Source organism: Megascapheus bottae, chromosome 10 (assembly GCF_031878675.1).
Source record: "Megascapheus bottae isolate mThoBot1 chromosome 10, mThoBot2.hap1, whole genome shotgun sequence".
Lineage (NCBI taxonomy): Eukaryota > Metazoa > Chordata > Mammalia > Rodentia > Geomyidae > Megascapheus > Megascapheus bottae.
The window spans coordinates 65,120,862-65,138,477 of NC_143518.1; the positions used below are offsets into that span (position 1 = coordinate 65,120,862).

At 46.7% G+C, this 17,616-nt stretch overlaps 1 protein-coding gene across 1 annotated transcript in view; it reads left to right on the forward strand.

Moving 5' to 3' along the window:
- Positions 1-537: 537 nt before the first annotated feature.
- Sccpdh (saccharopine dehydrogenase (putative)) overlaps positions 538-17,616 on the forward strand; it is a 30,581-nt gene continuing 13,502 nt past the window's right edge. Inside the window, exons 1-5 of the mRNA XM_090341533.1 lie at positions 538-811; positions 4,048-4,160; positions 8,474-8,554; positions 11,247-11,376; positions 15,580-15,629. Coding sequence (XP_090197659.1) covers positions 622-811; positions 4,048-4,160; positions 8,474-8,554; positions 11,247-11,376; positions 15,580-15,629 — 564 coding nt within the window. The 5' untranslated portion in view covers positions 538-621. The remainder of the gene's footprint in view (positions 812-4,047; positions 4,161-8,473; positions 8,555-11,246; positions 11,377-15,579; positions 15,630-17,616) is intronic.

Here is a 17,616-nt window from a genome sequence, read left to right on the forward strand (position 1 = left end):
GACACCCCGGACTCCCTCATCCCCGGGACGCCCCGGACACCCCGGACACCCCGGACTCCCTCATTCCCGGGTCCCCCGGCCCCAGGACATCCCGGGACTCCCTCATCCCCGGCCTGGACCAAAGCCGGGGCGCCCACGCGCCGCACCCCGGCGAGCCTCCGCTGGCCCCGGGCCCCCGGGCGGGCGTGGGCGCCTCTCCGGCTCATCTCTGGCAATCCCTGCGGGGCGAGAAGAACCGGCTGCCGCCCTCGCGCCGCCCCGGCGCCTCAGCACACGCAGCGATGGCGGCCGGCCGCGGCCGGCGGGCTCGGGAGAGACCGGCCGCGGGAGCCTCCGTCCCGGGCACCTGGGCCGAAGCCGGCGCCAGAGGCGGCGCAGGCGCAGCGGCGTTCGGAGCGCGAGGCCGAGTGGGCGTGGCCGTGGGCGTGGCCTCTGCGCGGCGGCGCGCGCCGAGGGAGGGGAGCGGGGCGCGGCGGCGGCGGCGGCGGCGGCGACGGCGGCGGCGGCGGCGACGGCGGCGGCCACGACGGCGGCGGTTGCTGCGCCCGGTACTCGGGTCGCCTGAGGCGCAGGCGCGGTGGACTCAGCCCGCCCCGGGCCTCGGCTCGCTGTGGACTCGTCATGGCGATGGAGAAGAGGCCTTTCCAGCTGGTGGTGTTCGGCGCCTCTGGCTTCACCGGCCAGTTCGTGACCGAGGAGGTGGCCCGGGAGCAGTCGACCCCGGAGCGGGGCTTCCGCCTGCCCTGGGCCGTGGCGGGCCGCTCCCGGGAGAAGCTGCTGCGAGTGCTGGAGAAGGCGGCGCTCAAGCTCGGTAACCGCCAGAGCGGCGGCCGGCCCCGGGCGCGCTCGGCCCCGCGAGCCCCGCCACCCGGGCCCTGCGCCCCAGACCCGTCCTCCACGGCCCTGCGCCCCCCAGACCCGTCCTCCACGGCCCTGCGCCCCCCCCAGACCCGTCCTCCACGGCCCTGCGCCCCCCAGACCCGTCCTCCCCAGCTCTGCCCCCACCAGACCCGTCCTCCACGGCCCTGCGCCCCCCCAGACCCGTCCCCCCCGGCCCTGCGCCCCCCCATACCCGTCCTCCCCGGCCCTGCCCCCCCCAGACCCATCCTCCCCGGCCCTGCGCCCCCCCAGACCCGTCCTCCCCGGCCCTACGCCCCCCAGACCCGTCCTCCCCGGCCCTGCGCCCCCCAGACCCGTCCTCCCCGGCCCTGCGCCCCCCAGACCCGTCCTCCCCGGCCCTGCGCCCCCCAGACCCGTCCTCCCCGACCCTGCGCCCCCCCAGACCCGTCCTCCCCGGCCCTGCGCCCCCCCAGACCCGTCCTCCCCGGCCCTGTGCCCCCCCCAGACCCTTCCCCCTCCCCCCCCCCTCCGGCCCTGCGCCCCCCGACCGGTCCTCCACGGCCCTGCGCCCCCCCAGACCTGTCCTCCACAGCCCTGCGCTCCCCAGACCCGTCCTCCCCCCCCCCCCCGCCCTGTGCCCCCCGACCGGTCCTCCCCGACCCTGCCCCCCCCAGACCTGTCCTCCCCGGCCCTGCGCCCCCCCAGACCCGTCCTCCTCGGCCCTGCTTCCCCCAGCCCTGTCCTCCCCGACCCTACACCCCACCAGACCCGTCCTCCTCAGTCCTCCAGTCTTCGTTTTTCCCCACACACCTTTAGCCCTGCTCCCCTAGCCCTCCACTCTTTGTGCCCCTAGCTCTCTTACAGCCTTGGTTCTGCACCCCAGCTCTGCTCCCCTCAGCAATGTTAGCCTTTCTCCCCCGCATCAGCCTTGGTCCATGAGATCTCTGCCCCCACCCCCAACCCCAGCCCTCCAGGTTCATGTCCCTGTGCACCCAAAGAGTACACTCACATGAGAGCTCACACATCAGGCCTTGTTCCACCTCAAAATTTCAGAAAGAAAACATTTTTAAATGCCTTCACCCCTCAGAATGCAGAATCCTCCCAGAAGGAGGCCAGGACTTGGTCTTTCCTCATCCCTGCATCCTAGTCTCCAGGGACCTCACGGCCTGCCCCATCCTCCCAACTTGTGCTTTACTGCCTTCCCTTGTGTTTGAGGAAGAGAGAAAAAGCCCTAGAGCTTTAAGGACAGGATTTAGGTGCTTAATTTTTGGTTATTTTGATACTGGAGGTAGAACTCAGGGTCTGTATATTTTTCTTCAGTTTTGTACAAGTACTAGGCCTTGAACTCAGGGCCTGGGCACTGACCCAGGGCTCTTTTGCTCAAAGCTATCACTCTACTACTTGAGCCACGTCTCCACTTCCAGCTTTTTTTGTGCTTACTTGGAAATATGAGTCTCATGAACTTTCCTGCCTGGGCTAGCTTTGAACCCAGTCCTCAGATCTCAGCTTCCTGTGAGTAACTAGTATTGCAGGCACAAGCTACAGGTGCCCATTCAGCTGGACCTCCAAAGGTTAAGCGTACAACCACTAGCCGCAATTCCATCCTTCGTTTGTATATTTATTTATTTAAGTTCTTTGGGTTTGTTTTGTTTTTGCCAGTCCTGGTCTTGGGCTCAGAGCCTGAGCACTGTCCTTGGGCATTCCTCAAGGCTAGAGCTCTACCACTTGAGCCACAGCACCACTTCTGGCTTTTTTCTATGTGTGTAGTACTGAGAAATCAAATGGGGGGTCTTCATGCATGCTATGCAAGCACTTTATCACTAGGCCAAACTCCCAGCCCCTCTTTATTTAGTTTTTGCTTGTAAAAAATTTTTTGCATTGTATGTTTTTGGCATGAACATTGACCTTATTCTTTCAGTGGTCTTTTCCATGCTAGCATCATCCTAAGTGCTGTGGATAGACAAAAGAAAGGGAGGGAAAAGAGACATACACAGACCCTTCCTCCTAGGCTGGGACAGACACCTAACTTAGAACTTCACCATAGACCTGCTCCACACACAGATCACTCTGTTAGAATCTTGGACATTCTACACTCCTGTTTAAAGTCCTACACAAGGCCCTACTTACAGAGGATCTGTGGAGTCTTTTGTTTGTGTTAGTATAAAGGGCGCTACCTACCTCTGCCATTGCATAAAACCTTGAGCTCTGTGGCTTTTATTTATGCAAAAGACAAGATTATTGTTAAAATGTTTCCATTTCTTTTCCTGCTCATACAGATTTGGCTCAGCTATCTGCCATTTATATTGCCCAAACCCAATTATGGTGCAAAATGTACCTTCACTGCTGAACACTGCCAGTTCTAGTTATTTCCTTATGAGCCTGACTGATTTTTATAAAGTCCTTACTACTTAAAAGTGGACTCACTTCAGAGTCTTCTTGTGTTCTTATGAAGGATTTAACAATTTCCTCCCACCCCACCCCATATGCAATTGTTTACTAGCTGGTAAGAAGCTGCTTTTATAATAGAAATTTCTTATTGGACAAGACATAAGGACAAAACACCTACTTGATATCTAAACTAGATTGTAAGATTGTCTTATGGCAGGTTTATTTCTATGTTGCTTTTTTTTTTTTTTGCCAGTCCTGGGGCTTTTGAACATTTTCCTTGGGCTTTTTCTTCAAGGCTAATGCCACAGCACCATTTCCAGCTTTTTCTGTGTATATGATACCAAGATATCAAACCCAGGGCTTTGTGCATAGTAGGTAAGCACTCTACCACTAGGCCACATTCCTAGCCCTCTATGTTGCTTTCTGTTTTGTTTTTGCCAGTCCTGGCCTTCAACTCAGGGCCTGAGCACTGTCCGTGGGTTTTCTCAAGGCCAGAGCTCTACCACTTGAGCCTCAGCACCACTTCCGGCTTTTTCTATGTATGTGCTACCGAGGAATTGAACCTGGGTCTTCGTGTATGCTAGGCAAGCACTCTACCACTAGGCAAAACTCCTGGCCCCTCTGTTTTGCTTTTTTTAAAGGTTGTTTTTGTTTGTTTTTCAGTGCCCCTTAGTGTCAACTCTACTTTCCTCATAGCTGTACCATTTTTATTTGCTGATGGGAGAGTCAGTAATTTTGATATCACTGATATGAAAAAAGATCTGGAAAAATGTAATATTGTACTCGGGTTTGCTTTAAGTGACTTGTATTTTATCTTAGGAAGACCGACACTACCATCTGAAGTTGGAATAATAGTTTGTGACATCAATAATTCGGCCTCACTTGATGAAATGGCTAAACAGACAACACTTGTCCTCAACTGCGTAGGACCTGTAAGTAATCAACCCTTCTTTGTGCTAGAACAAGCAGTCCATTCATTTATAGCCAAAGCTGACATTTTATCTCCCAAGGCTCATAGGGCAGAGGGCAGAAGAATTGGTTGATCTCATCTGGGATAGTTCTTCCCTGAGAGAGAATAACAAGCTCTCTGTGCCACCATTCAGGGTATCAAGAACTGTGAAGATAGACTGTAAAAAGAAAAGCTTATATTTTCACTTTATTTATCCCTGTTTTCTGAGTAGTTTATTGAAGATAAGAGTCTCGTGGGGACTTTTCTGCCCAGGCCGGCTTTGAACCCTGATCCTCAGGTCTCAGCTTCATGAGTAGCTATGGTTACAGGCGTGAGCCATCAGTGCCCAGCTTATATTCTTTTGTGTGTGTGTATGTGTGTGTGTGTGTGTGCGCGCGCGCACGTGCATGTGTGTGTGCATGTGCACATCATGGGGTTTGAACTCGGCCTGAGTGCTGTTCCTGAGCTCTTCAGCTCAAGGCTACCACCCTACCCCATTGAGCCACAACCCCACTTTCCATTTTCTGGTGAAAATGTGGGTTTCACAGTCTTTTGTGCACCAGCTGGCTTTGAATGGCCATCCTCAGATCTCAGCCTCCTGAATAGCTAGGATTAGAGGCATGAGCCACCGAGTCTGGCCCATTTATATTCTTGTATTATATAAATATAAGTAAACCATTTATATTCTTGTATTATATAAATATAAGTAACAGCTGGGTAGAGAAAGTCTATGAGACTCCCTATCTACAGTTAATCATAAGAAAGCTGGAAATGGGGTTGTGGCTCACAGTGGTAGGGTGCTAGCCTTGAGTATAAAAAAGCTCAGAGACAATACCTAGGGCACACATTCTCCCCCCACATACACATGTAAATAACATACAAAAGGTAGAAACTTGAAAAAGGATTTTGTATATTCAGTAAATACTTACTGAATGCTTACTTTGTGTAAAATGCACCCATACTAGGCAATTGGTGTTTACTGTGGTGAGCAAAACAGGAAATCTTGTTGGGATTTATGTTCTTTTGGAGGCAGGTGAAAAATTAAGATTGTAATAGTATCAGATGACCAGTGCTTTGAGGAAAAGTGAGGCAGAGCAAGGAGAGACAGATGGGCCCATAAGTCTCTTAGCTGGAAATGAAGAAAGTCTCTGAGATGGGAATGGAATGAGAGCTAGCCATGATTACCTGAGGTGATACCTGTCCCTGGTAGAGTAAGTACAAAGGTCCTGGGAGGAAGATATGGCAAGACTGAGGAACAAAGGCATGTGGCCAGGCCTGGAAACAGGGCAGAGAGCTAGAAGGTCGATTGAGGCATCCAGGAAGTGGCTGTATGAAGTCTTTCAGGCTATATTCAGGGTTGGGTTTTTTTACATTGTGATTGAGAACCACTGAGCAGTTGAAAACAAGGGCATGATCTGATATAATCTTAAATTCTTCGGCTTCTAAGGAGAATAGATAATAAGGCTAACAGGAAGTTCTAAGCAAAACAAGCACAAAAATAGCAGGAGAGGTGGCAAGATGTGGCAGTGTAAACTGGGTGAGGTGGGGGCTAAGATAGTCCTATCTCAAAACAGGGATTAGCTTGAGCTATAGAAAGATGCTGTTCCTCGGGGCGGGGCGGGGGGTGACAGAGAAGTGGTTGAAGTGTCGTTTTTGAAAGGTTAGCTTTTACTCTCGTGCCAGCTATGACAGGTACATCAGGGAGGACCTGTACTACTGTACTTCTGATCTGTGACGGGTAATAATTACCTGCGCATCTAAACTAAATGCTTTCAAAACTGAAGAGCTTTTTGTATAAGCTTTTTTTAATAAGCATGCCTTTAAAATGTGTAACGAGAGTTAATCATTCTCAGCTTAGGTTCCATCTCTTACGTCATGTGCTGTAGTCACTGTGATATCATCAGTCGTGAATGGCTGGCACTACGTGCCTCAGTAGACCAAAAGCCCTACTCTTCATCTGAACATGAGCTACTCATGTAGCTGGCATAGCTGGTCAGAAATGCTTCCTCTACTGACTGGTCTTGCTTCAAATAAGAGGTTTGACATCTTGGGGCTCTGTACCCAGCAGGTCCTCATTTCCCTCCATTGATCTGTCTTGTAGTTTTCCTGTCCTCACTCAGGACCTTATGTTTACTAGGCAGGTACTATTTTTACCATTGAGCCATGCCTTTTGTGTGTGTGCCTGCACCAGGTCTTGAACTCAGAGCCTCAAGCTTTTGCTCAGCTTTTTACTGACTGGAGCTCTACCACTTGAGCCACTCCTCCAGCCTGCTGTTTTTCTTGTTAATTGAAGATGGAGTCTCAAGGACTTTTCTGCCTGGCTGGCTTCAAACTGTGATCCTTCAGGTCTCAGCCTCTTGACTAGCTAAGATTACAGACATAAGGCACTAGCACTTTGACTATTTCTATCACTAAATATGAGAACTGGATGCCAGTGGCTTATACCTGTAATCCTAATTACTCAGGAGGCTGAGATCTGAGGATTGCTGTTGGACTCCAGCCCAGGCAAGAAAGTCTGTGAGATTATCTTGAAATAACCACCAAAAAAAAAAAAGCTAGAAGTGGAGTTGTGGCTCAAATGGCAGAGCACAAGCCTTGAGAAAGCTCAAGGACAGGGCTCAAACCCTGAGTTCAAGCCCCGGGACTGGCCAAAAAAAAAAAAAAAAAGACCACGAATTTTTTCTTTTGATTCCATGAAACATTTTCAGTGGAAATAGGTATGGCAAAAGAAAAACTGAGGTGCTGGGAGCATGGCCTAGTGGTGAAGCCTTGGGTTCAATTCCTCGGTACTACGTACACAGAAAAAGCCAGAAGTGGTGCTGTGGCAGAGCACTAGCCTTGAGCAAAAAGTGTCCAAGGACCTGCCCAGGCCCTGAGTTCAAGCCCAAGGACTGGCAAAAAAAAAAGTCAATAATACTACTAACTTTTAGTCTCCATGTTCAGCACTGATAAGCAGAAAATGTAATTTCTGCTTTTTACATTTTTTTTTTTTTTGGCAGTACTTGCAGTACTCAAGGCTTTCTGTTTACTAACAGGTACCATTTGAGCCAGGCCCACACTTTGTGTCATAGTTTCTTTTTGAGATAGGCTCTTATATTTTTGTCTGAGGTCAGCTTTAGACTATGATACTCCTACCTGTCCACAGCTGAGATTACAAATGTAAAGCACCACACCTGGCTTGTTGATTGAGATGAGGGCAGTGCATATCTTGCTTTTTGCCCAAACTATCTTTGAATTTGAATTGTGATCCTCTTTCCACCTCCTGAGAACCTGGCATTACAGGTATGTGCCATCATACCGGATCAGTTTTGCCTTTGTTTTCATTGTTTGGAGATTCGAGTATTTGAGCTTAAGATTTTGCACTTGCTAGGCAGGTGATGAGCCAACCCTTTTTGTACCTGCTATTTTTACTTATTTATTGCTAGTCCTGAGGTTTGAACTCAGGGCCTGGGTACTGTCCTTGAGCTTTCAAGTCTAGTGCTCTATCACATTGAGCCATATCAACACTTTTGGTTTTCTGGTGGTGAAGTGAAGATAAGAGTCTCATGGACTTTCTTGCCCAGGTGGTCTTTGAAACTCAGTCCTCAGATCTCAGCCTCCTGAGTTGCCACTGGCACCTGGCTTCAAGGCAACTTTTAAATTATTATTATTATTTTTTTTTTTTTTGGCCAATCTTGGGATTGAGCTCGGGGCTTGAGCACTGTCCTTGGACCTTCTCCAGGCAAGAGCTCTACCACTTGAGCCTCAGCACCACTTCCGGCTTTTTTCCATGTATGTGGTACCGAGGAATCGAACCCGGGCCTTCATGCATGCTAGGCAAGCACTCTACCACTGGGCCGAACTCCCAGCCCCACTTTTAAATTATTAAACCAAGTCCCAACAGCCTCCTGAAGCATATGTCAACAGATGTGGCAGCATGGCCGGCCGGTCCTTTAGGGCCTGGCCTTCGTATCTCCTTGGTAATTTCTGCTCAGCCACCTTGTCTTTTCTGTGCCTTGTTGTATGATGTTCCCTTTATTTGATTTTCCTGGAAAAATCTTTAGTTTTGAAAATTCAGTCCAAGCGATTCACTTGTACAAACTTCCTGTTTCGTTTGCCATTAGCTGAAGGCCTGCATTCCTCTGAAATTCCCTCGTGCACACTCATTTACAGTGAGGAGGCGGCACCGTGCATGTCTGCCACAGCCCTGCTTATTGTTAGGCTACTTTAGTAACATTCTGTTTCTTGATAAGAGGATTCTTCCAAGATTAAGGGATGATTCAAGGAAGAGTAACCTGCTGGTTTTGTTTCCCCTAGTATCGATTTTTTGGAGAACCAGTGGTAAAAGCATGTATTGAAAATAGAACCAGTTATATCGACATCTCCGGGGAACCTCAGGTATGTGAAGCAGAAAAAGAGAGTCACCTGTGCAGATTGCTGCCTAATGAGGTGGGCATTTTTAGTGCAGTGTTTAGGAGTGGATCGAAGACTCCTGCCTAGCACTTGAGATGGTTTCTAGTCTGCTCTGAGGGTGAGCACTTGGCCTTGCTTTCTTCCTCCCCTGGACTCCAGTTGTTCCCTCTAAAGAGCACATGTGGGTTTGATAGCTACTGCATGCTGTGAGCTGAAGTAATTAAAACAGTGTGCTATGGGTCATGTCCAGAATCCTTTGTATGCTGTGAATACATAAAGCCCTGGGTTCAATCCCAGCACCAATAAAATAAAATAATATAAAATGAAGTAATAAAGAGCCAGGCACGGTAGCCTGGCATTAAAGACCCTGAGAGGGGCCGGGAATTTGGCCTAGTGGTTGAGTGCTTGCCTACCATGCAGAAGACCCGGATTCCATTCCTCGGTACCACATACATAGAAAAAAAGCTGGAAGTGGTGCTGAGGCTCAAGTGGTAGAACTCCAGCCTTGAGAAAGTCCAAGGACAGTGCTCAGGCCCTGAGCTCAAGCCCAGGACTGGCAAACAAACAACCGTGAGACTCCAATCTCCAATTAAGCAGTAGAAAAGGGAAGTGGGGCTGTGTCTTCATGGGCAGAGTGGTAGCCCTGAGCTGAATTGCTTAAGGACAGCACCAGGCCGAGTTCAAGCCCCACAACCAACCAGGAAAAAAAAAGTAATAGAGCATTTACATGCCTGTCAAGTGCCCCAGACTGCACTAAGCATTTAACTACTTAACATTTAAAACTCTAACTGAAAAGTAGTTTTCTTCTCCTTCCTTCTCTGTTTCATATATAAGGAAATTAAAGATTGCTCAGGGTCACATACCTAGTACATAGCTGAACTTCAGGAAATTGTGTGTTAGCAGATACTAAGCTACACCATCCCTGTAAAGTGTTCCTATGCCTGTAGCCTCTACTGAGATGGTTATCAATACTTAATGCAGTGCCCCTGCAGCGGTGATCAGGTGTTGATGTATGTTGCGATATACCAGAAAAGTATCTATTTCCAAAACTGGCTCAAGAAGAGGGGAAAAAATGTGACTTAAACCCAAACAATTGTCTCTACTACTTAAAATACCAGACCATAGAAAATGGTAAAAAGTTTCTAGATTAGCTTAATAAGCAAGCACAAAAGTAATATCAAAATTGAGTATGTTTAGGTTGTAACTCAGTGGCAAAGCACTTGCCTGGTAGACATAAAGCCCTAGCTTCCATCTCCCCTACCCTACAAGGAAAAAAAAAGCCAAAATTCCACAGTCCTTAGGCCCTAATGAAGGTCTAGAATATAGAGAATTTTAATAAGTCATTAGTGGAAATGCAACCCAATTTAAAAATGAGCAGAGTAATGACAAGACAGATTTGTAGTTCTGTTGTCTTGAGAAAGACTAAAAAGCTTTACAGTGGAGAAACCTGGCAGAGTCCGGTATCCAAGGTCAATGTTATACCTTGCTGTGTGCTGAGAATGACATCTCACCCTCACCCTGCATCATTCTCATGAGACCCAGAACCCTAATACAACACAAGCTCCAGTAAGTGTCTGTTCTACAGAATAGCTCACCAGGGCCCCTGCAGATGATTTAGGTCAAGACAAAGGGAAGCACAGGATGTGCCAAAGCCAAGATGTGCCTGAGGAGTCATGGCGACCAAATGAGACTTGGCATGTGGGATGGGACCTTGGAAACAGAACCAGGACACTAGCTAACAATGAAGAAAGCCTGAACTAAACATCGCTTTGCTAGTGGTGTGTTAGTACCAGCCCGTTAATGTATCCGTGTGAACAATGCTAATAACAGAAGCACTGCATTTCAGGTACAGAGTAATTTTACCATTCCATTTTTCTGTAAATCTAAAACTGTTCTAAAAATTCGCTTTTATCTGGGAACATAGCTCAGGGGTAGAACAATTTTCCTAGCAAGCATGAGGCCCTAGCTTTCAATCCCTAGCACTGCAAAATAAAACCAATCTTCTGGCCCAGGATTATGGCCTAGTGGTAGAGTGCTTGCTTAGCATGCATGCATGAAGCATGGTTTGATTTCTCAGGACCACGTACACAGAAAAAGCCAGAAGTGGTGCTATAGCTCAAGTGGTAGAGTGCTAGCCTTGAGAAAGCTCAAGGACAGTGCCGAAGCCCTGAGTTCAAGCCCCAGGATTGGCCAAAAAAGAAAAAATCATCTTAGAAACAGAAAAAGAATTTAAACAGGCATGATTCCTGTGCCTGTCATCCTGTCTGTGTGGCCTTAGTGATATTAATGTGGGTTAATGCAGTCTGGGTGGTGATTTTTTTTCATGTTTTCCCTGTTTTCTATATTTACTATTTCCTTTAAGGTATTTTTATTCTGAAACATTAATGAAATCGTTAAGTTAGCTGAGCATGTGGTCTATGACACCTGGCATGTGGCTGTATACAGCTAGTACTTCAAGAATATGCAAGAAAACATTGTAATATGTCAAATTAACATTTTGTGCAGAGCCATGTTGGTTAGTGATTTCAGTTTGGTGATTGAACTCAGAGCCTCCAGCTTGACTCTGCAGGTCCTAGCACTTGCAGTTTGATTGCCCTGTTTTTAAAGATAAGTCATTTAACATTGATCTAGGTGTTTTTATAAACTCTGATTTAGATTCTTGTCCTGAATTTTTTAGTTTCTGGAACTAATGTATTGGAAGTATCATGAGAAAGCTGCAGAGAAAGGGGTTTATATCATTGGAAGCTCTGGCTTTGACTCCATTCCAGCAGACCTGGGAGTAATATATACCAGAAATAAAATGAACGGTAATTATTTTTCAGTAAGCAGTACTTGAATTTAACAACAGAATGCCCTTATGTTTGTAATTGTGATGAACTAAAATTAATTGAGAAAGAAAACTACAGATGGTCAATATTAAAACTATGCTTTGGGCGCAATGGCTCACACCTTTAATCCTAGCTACTCAGGAGGCTGAGCTCTGAGGATCGATGTGGTTCAAAGCCAGCCCGGCACTAAAGCCCAGAGAATCTTATCTCTTAATTAATCACCAGAAAACTTGAAGTGCTGTGGCTCAGGGGGTAGGGTGGTAACCTTGAGCTGAAGAGCTCAGGGACACGCCCAGGGCCAGAATCCAAGCCCCACACATATATCTACACATTTAATAAAATTGATAGTAGCCTAAATGTTCTACACTAAGGAATTGTTCTTTGTCTGAGTTTATTTATAGTTGCAGCTGTAAATGTTTCCATAAACACTCTTTAGAAACTATTATAAAGGCAAACTTTGTTTAGGAATGAGCGTACTTTAAAGTACATGTTAGGAATATGTTATAATGAAAGCAGCACTGTGGCTCAAGTGGTAGAATCCTAGCCTTGAGCAGAAGAGCTTAGGGACAGTGCCCAGGCCCAGAGTTCAAGCCTCAACTATGACAAAAACAAACAAAAACAAAAGTCAGACAAATCATTTGGGACCGGGAGCATGGCCTAGTGGTTGAGTACTTGACTAGCCTGCACGAAGCCCTGGATTCCTTGGTACCACACACTCAGAAAAGGCCAGAAGAGGCGCTGTGGCTCAAGTGGCAGAGCACTAGCCTTAAACAAAAAGTATCCAAGGAGAGTGCCCAGACCAAGTTCAAGTCCCAGGACTGACAACAAAGCACAAGTTATAATGAAAGGGCTGATTTGGAGAGCCTTTGCCAACTGTGTGCAAAGCTCTGAGTTCCATCCTCAGCAATAAAAAAAGAAAAAGTGTTACAAAGTTGTTTTTTGGTTTTTTTTGGTCATGTGGCCTGAAGCTTGAGACCTGGGCACTGTCCCTGTGCTTGTTTCGCTCAGGGATAGCCCTCTACCAGTTTGAGCCACAGTGCCACTTTCTGGTTTTCTGGTGGTTATTTGGAGATAAAAGTGTCATTGGGACTTTTCTGCCCGGTCTGGCTTTGAACTGTGATCCTCAGTTCTCAGCCTTCTGAGGATTTACACTCATGGCCACCAGAGCTTGGCTTTGTTTTAAGTTTTGCCAGTCCTGGGGCTTGAATTCACTCTGCCACCTGAGCCCCAGCGCCATTTCCAGCTTTTTTCTATCTATGTGGTACCAAAGAATTGAACCCAGGGCTTCATGCATGCTAAGCGAACACTACCACTAGATTACACTGTCACTGTCAGCCTGTCATGCATTTTTTTTTTTTTTTGCCAGTCCTGGCTTGAGCTCAGGGCCTAAGCACTGTCCTTGGGCTTTCTCAAGGCCAGAGCTCTACCACTTGAGCCTCAGCACCACTTCCGGCTTTTTCCTATGTACGTGGTACCAAGGAATTTTCAAACCCCAGTCTTTGTGCATGCTAGGCAAGCACTCTACCACTACGCCAAACTCCTGGCCCTGTCATGCATATTTTTAAAGTGCCCACTTAGAAACAGAGCTGAGCCCCAACTCCAGTGCCAAAGAAACTGTCCTTAGAGCTTATAGAAAGTGTTTCCGTTAAGAAATATTCTACATGTGGGAAAAAAAAGTGTTCCAATTATAGTTAACTGCGATGCCAGAGGCCAGGGAGTTAGCACACGTGTAACAAAGCTGAATCAGTCTTCTTGAGAGATTAGAAGCAAAATCAAAATGATACAGAAAATGTAAGTGAGTATCATTGTCGTTTTAAGAGACTATGTCATGAGAAAGGAAGGAAGCCAGCCATCATCAATCATCCTGTCAAAGTCAGAGGTGAAAAGTAGAAACAAAGTATTTGAAAGTTAGAATTCATACCTTTGCTGATTTCACACTTTTAGGAATTCTCACTAATAAGTGTTGAAGCAACAGCAAAGACCATTAATAGTGAAACATGTATATGAATATTTTGTTTTTGTCAGTTGTGGGGCTTAAACTCTGAGCCTGGGCGCTGTCCCTGAGCTCTTCAGATCAAGGCTAGTACTCTACCACTTGAGCCATAGCACCCTTCCAGTTTTCTGGAGGTTAATTGGAGATAAGAGTCTCATGGATTTTCCTGCCTGGGCTGGTTTTGAACTGCAATCCTCAGATCTCAGGCACCTGAGCAGTTAGGATTACAGGCGTGAGCCACTGCCGCCCAGACTATGTGTCATTTCTTTAAAAAATTAATTAGAATCTAAGGTTTAGATATTTTCTTCTTAGATATTTCTGTATCTTTCCTTCCTTCCTTCCTTTTTTGCCAGTGCTGTCTTTTTTTTTTTTTTTTTTTTTTTGCCATTCCTGGGGCTTGAACTCAGGGCCTGAGCACTGTCCTTGGGCTTTCTCAAGGTTTGTGCACTTGGTCCACAGCTTTTCTATGTTGTGATACAGAGGAATTGAACCCGGGTCTTGTGCATGCTAGGCAAGCACTCTACCACTTGGCCAAACTCCCGGCCTATCCTTGGGCTTTCTCTAGGCTAGTGTTCTACCACATGAGCCACGGCACCACTTCTGGTTTTTCTGTATGTGTAGTACCAAGGAATCAGACCCAGGGCTTCATGTATGATTGCAAGCACTCTACCACTAGGCCACACTCCAGGCCCTCTGTATTTCTTACAGGTTGTTCCTAGGAAATATGATATAGAGTGGTGCTATGGCTCAAGTGGTAGAGCGCCTACGCTTGAGCTGAAGAGCTTAGGGAGAGCACCCAGGCCCAGAGTTCAAGCCGCATAACTGGCAAAACAATATGACATGGGTTTTGATCTCAGAGTGCTTGCTTTCTACCACTTGCCTCATACCTCCAACCCTTTGTGCTTTGGGTTGTCTTGCACATAGGGACTCATTTTTTCCTAGTCCTGCCTTGAACTTGGATTCTACCAGTGGACTTCAGTTTCACTGGGATGACAGGCAGTTGCCACCTTGCTTGGCTTATTGATTGAAAGTAGGGGCATTCTCCCCTCCTCCCCCATCCTGGACTTGAAACACAATCCTGCTTATAACTCCTAAGAAGCTGGGATTAGAGGGGTGAGGAGGGGTGAGCCACCATGTCCAGACAATTTTTATTTTGAATGAGGCCTTTTGTTTTTCTTCTGAAGGAAGAAATACTAATTTTAAAGTTAAATTTTCTTTTCATATTAAAAGCTATAAATAAGATATTTAACTGATAACCCAGGTGATTTTTTTTATAGAGTTAGTCCATTTTATTATTAGTGTGTGTGTGTGTGTGTGTGTGTGTGTGTGTATGTGTGTGTGTATGCGCGTATGTATGCACGTGCCCGCTGGTACTGGGGCTTGAATTCAGGGCCTAGGCACTAGCTCAGCGTTTTTTTTTGTTTTGTTTTGGGTTTTGTTTTTGCCAGTCCTAGCTGGAGCTCAGGGCCTGAACACTGACTTTCTCAAAAGCTAGAGCTCTTCCACTTGAATCACAGCACCACTTCTGGCTTTTTCTTTTTTTATTGCTTTTTTTGTTGTTGGTGGTGGTCATGGGACTTGAAATCTGGGCCTGGCCACTGTCCCTGAGCTCTTCAGCTCAAGACTGCTACCCTACCCCTTGAGCCACAGTGCCACTTCCAGTGTGTTTTGGTGATTAATTGGAGATAAGAGTCTCACAGACTTTTTTTTTTTTCTTGCCAGTCCTGGGGACTGAACTCAGGGCCTGAGCACTGTCCTTGGGCTTTCCCAAGGCTAGAGCTCTACCACTTGAGCTACAACATCACTTCCGGCTTTTCTATGTATGTGGTACTGAGGATTTGAGCCTGGGTCTTCATGCATGCTTGGCAAGCACTCTACCACTAGGCCAAACTCCCAGCCCAACTTCTGACTTTTTCTGTGTATGTCAATTTAAATGTATGCATGTATGTCTATGTATGTCAATTTAAATACTAGAAAGATTTTGTCAGTATTAGTAGACCTTATGCTGAACTCTCACACTTGGTTTTACTTTTGTAAATCTATGTGTAACAACATAATATAACTTATTTGTTCATTTTCTGGCATAGAAAAAAATGGTTTCTAAGTGAATAGGAATGTAGTTTTACTTGTCCTGTCAAAAAAAAGTGGTTTTATTTTATTTTATCCTGTATCACTTTTGTATTTATTAGGTACTTTGACTGCTGTGGAAAGTTTCCTGACTATAAACACAGGACCTGAGGTTAGTTTTTCTCTTTCTTATGTATTGTTTTTAAGTAGATTTTAAAACCATTTTTTAACTTTCAGCAAAGATTTATTTTAATAACAGAGGTAAAGTAGAAAGGAATAGGGAAAAAAAGAAATATTTCTTGCTTCCTAAGCAGAAAATCAGAGTTAAAAGACTACCTGCCAGTAGGTTCTGGTGGCTCACACCTGTAATCTTAGCTGCTAGCTACTCAGGAGGAAAATCCATGACTTTTTTTTTTTTTTTTTGCAGGTCATGGGGTTGAACTCAGGGCCAGGGCACCATCCCTGAGCTCTTTAACTCAAGGCTAAAGTGAGCCACAGCACCACTTCTAGTTTTCTGGTGGTTAATTGGACATAAGAGTTTCACAGACTTTAGTGCCCGGGCTGGCTTTGAACCACAATCCTTATATCTCAGCATCATGAGTAGCTAGGATTACAGGCGTGAGTCACCAGTGCCAGGCCATGGGGGGTGGGGGAGGAGAGAGAGAGAGAGAGAGAGAGAGAGAGAGAGAGAGAGAGAGAGAGAGAGAGAGAGAGAGAGAGAGAGAGAGAGAGAAGGGAGAAAAGGGAGGGAGAGAAGGGAGGGAGAGAAGGGAGAAGTCAGTCTTTACCTGACTTATGTAACCATAACCCCTCTGTACATTATCTTTTTTTTTCTGCCAGTCCTAGGCTTGAGCTCAGGGACTTTCTCAAGGCTAGAGCTCTACCACGTGAGTTTCAGCACCACTTTTGGCTTTTTTCTATGTATGTGGTACCAAGGAATTGAACCCGGGCCTTCGTGCATGCTAGGCAAGCGCTCTACCACTAGGCCAAACTCCTGGCCCCTCTGTACATTATCTTTATAATAATTTTTTTTTGTCAGTTGTGGAACTTGAACTCTGGGCCTGGATGTTGTCCCTGAAGTCTTCACCTCAAGTCTTCCACCCACCCTATCCCTTGAGCAACAGCACCACTTCTGGTTTTTTGGTGGTTAATTGGAGATAAAATATTCATGGTCTTTAGTACCAGGGCTGGCTTTGAACCGTGAGCCTCAGATCCCAGCTTCCTGAGTAGCTAGGATTGTAGGTGTGAGCCACCGCGCACAGCTAATTTTTTTTTAATTTTGAAAAGAACTTTAGAAGAGTTAGTTACATTTCTATGTGTTTATAACACATTCCAATCAACCTCTCCCCCTCTCCCCCTCTACCAGTCTCCCTTTCCTCTTTGTAAAGGGAGAGACAATTGTGCATGTGCTTAGGTTCTGGAGTTTGAACCCAGGGTCTGGCACTGTCTGTGAGCAATGTGCTCAAGGCTAGTTAGTGCTTTGCCACTTGGGTTTATCCTCCACTCCCAGCTTTTGGTGATAAATTGGAATTAGGAATCTCATGGACTTTCCTGCTTGGGCTTAGCTAAGAAACATGATTCTCAAATCTCAGCCTCTGAAGTAGCGAGGATTACAGCGTGAGCCACCAGTGTCTTGCAGAAGATAACCTCTAAAAGTTGTTTTCTCAGTAGTTCAAATCTGCATGTTTGTGAACACTCCAAAACTGCTACGCTGAGGGGCCGGGGGTTTGGCCTAAAGGTAAAGTGCTTGCCTAGCGTGCACGAAGACCCGGGTTCAATTCCTTGGTGCCATATACATGGAAAAAAAGCCGGAAGTGGTGCTGAGGCTCAAGTGGTAGAGCTCTAGCCTTGAGAAAACCCAAAGACAGTGCTCAGGCCCTGAGCTCAAGCCCAGGACGGGCAAAAAACAAACAAAACAAAACAAGACTACGCTGAGTAGCAGAATAAATTAGACCTTGATAGTTAAGGGCCTGTTAACGCTGACCACACACCATCCCTTGCTACTCTTCTAATAAAGCAGAAGGAATCAGTCTAGCACATGGTGAAAGTTGGTCTTAGTGTCTGCTTTTCATTGTCATCACCATTAAGGTGTGAGAACCTCCCGGCTCAGAGTGTGGCTCGGGGTTGGAGCACTTGCCTCGTTTATTTGTGAGGTCCTG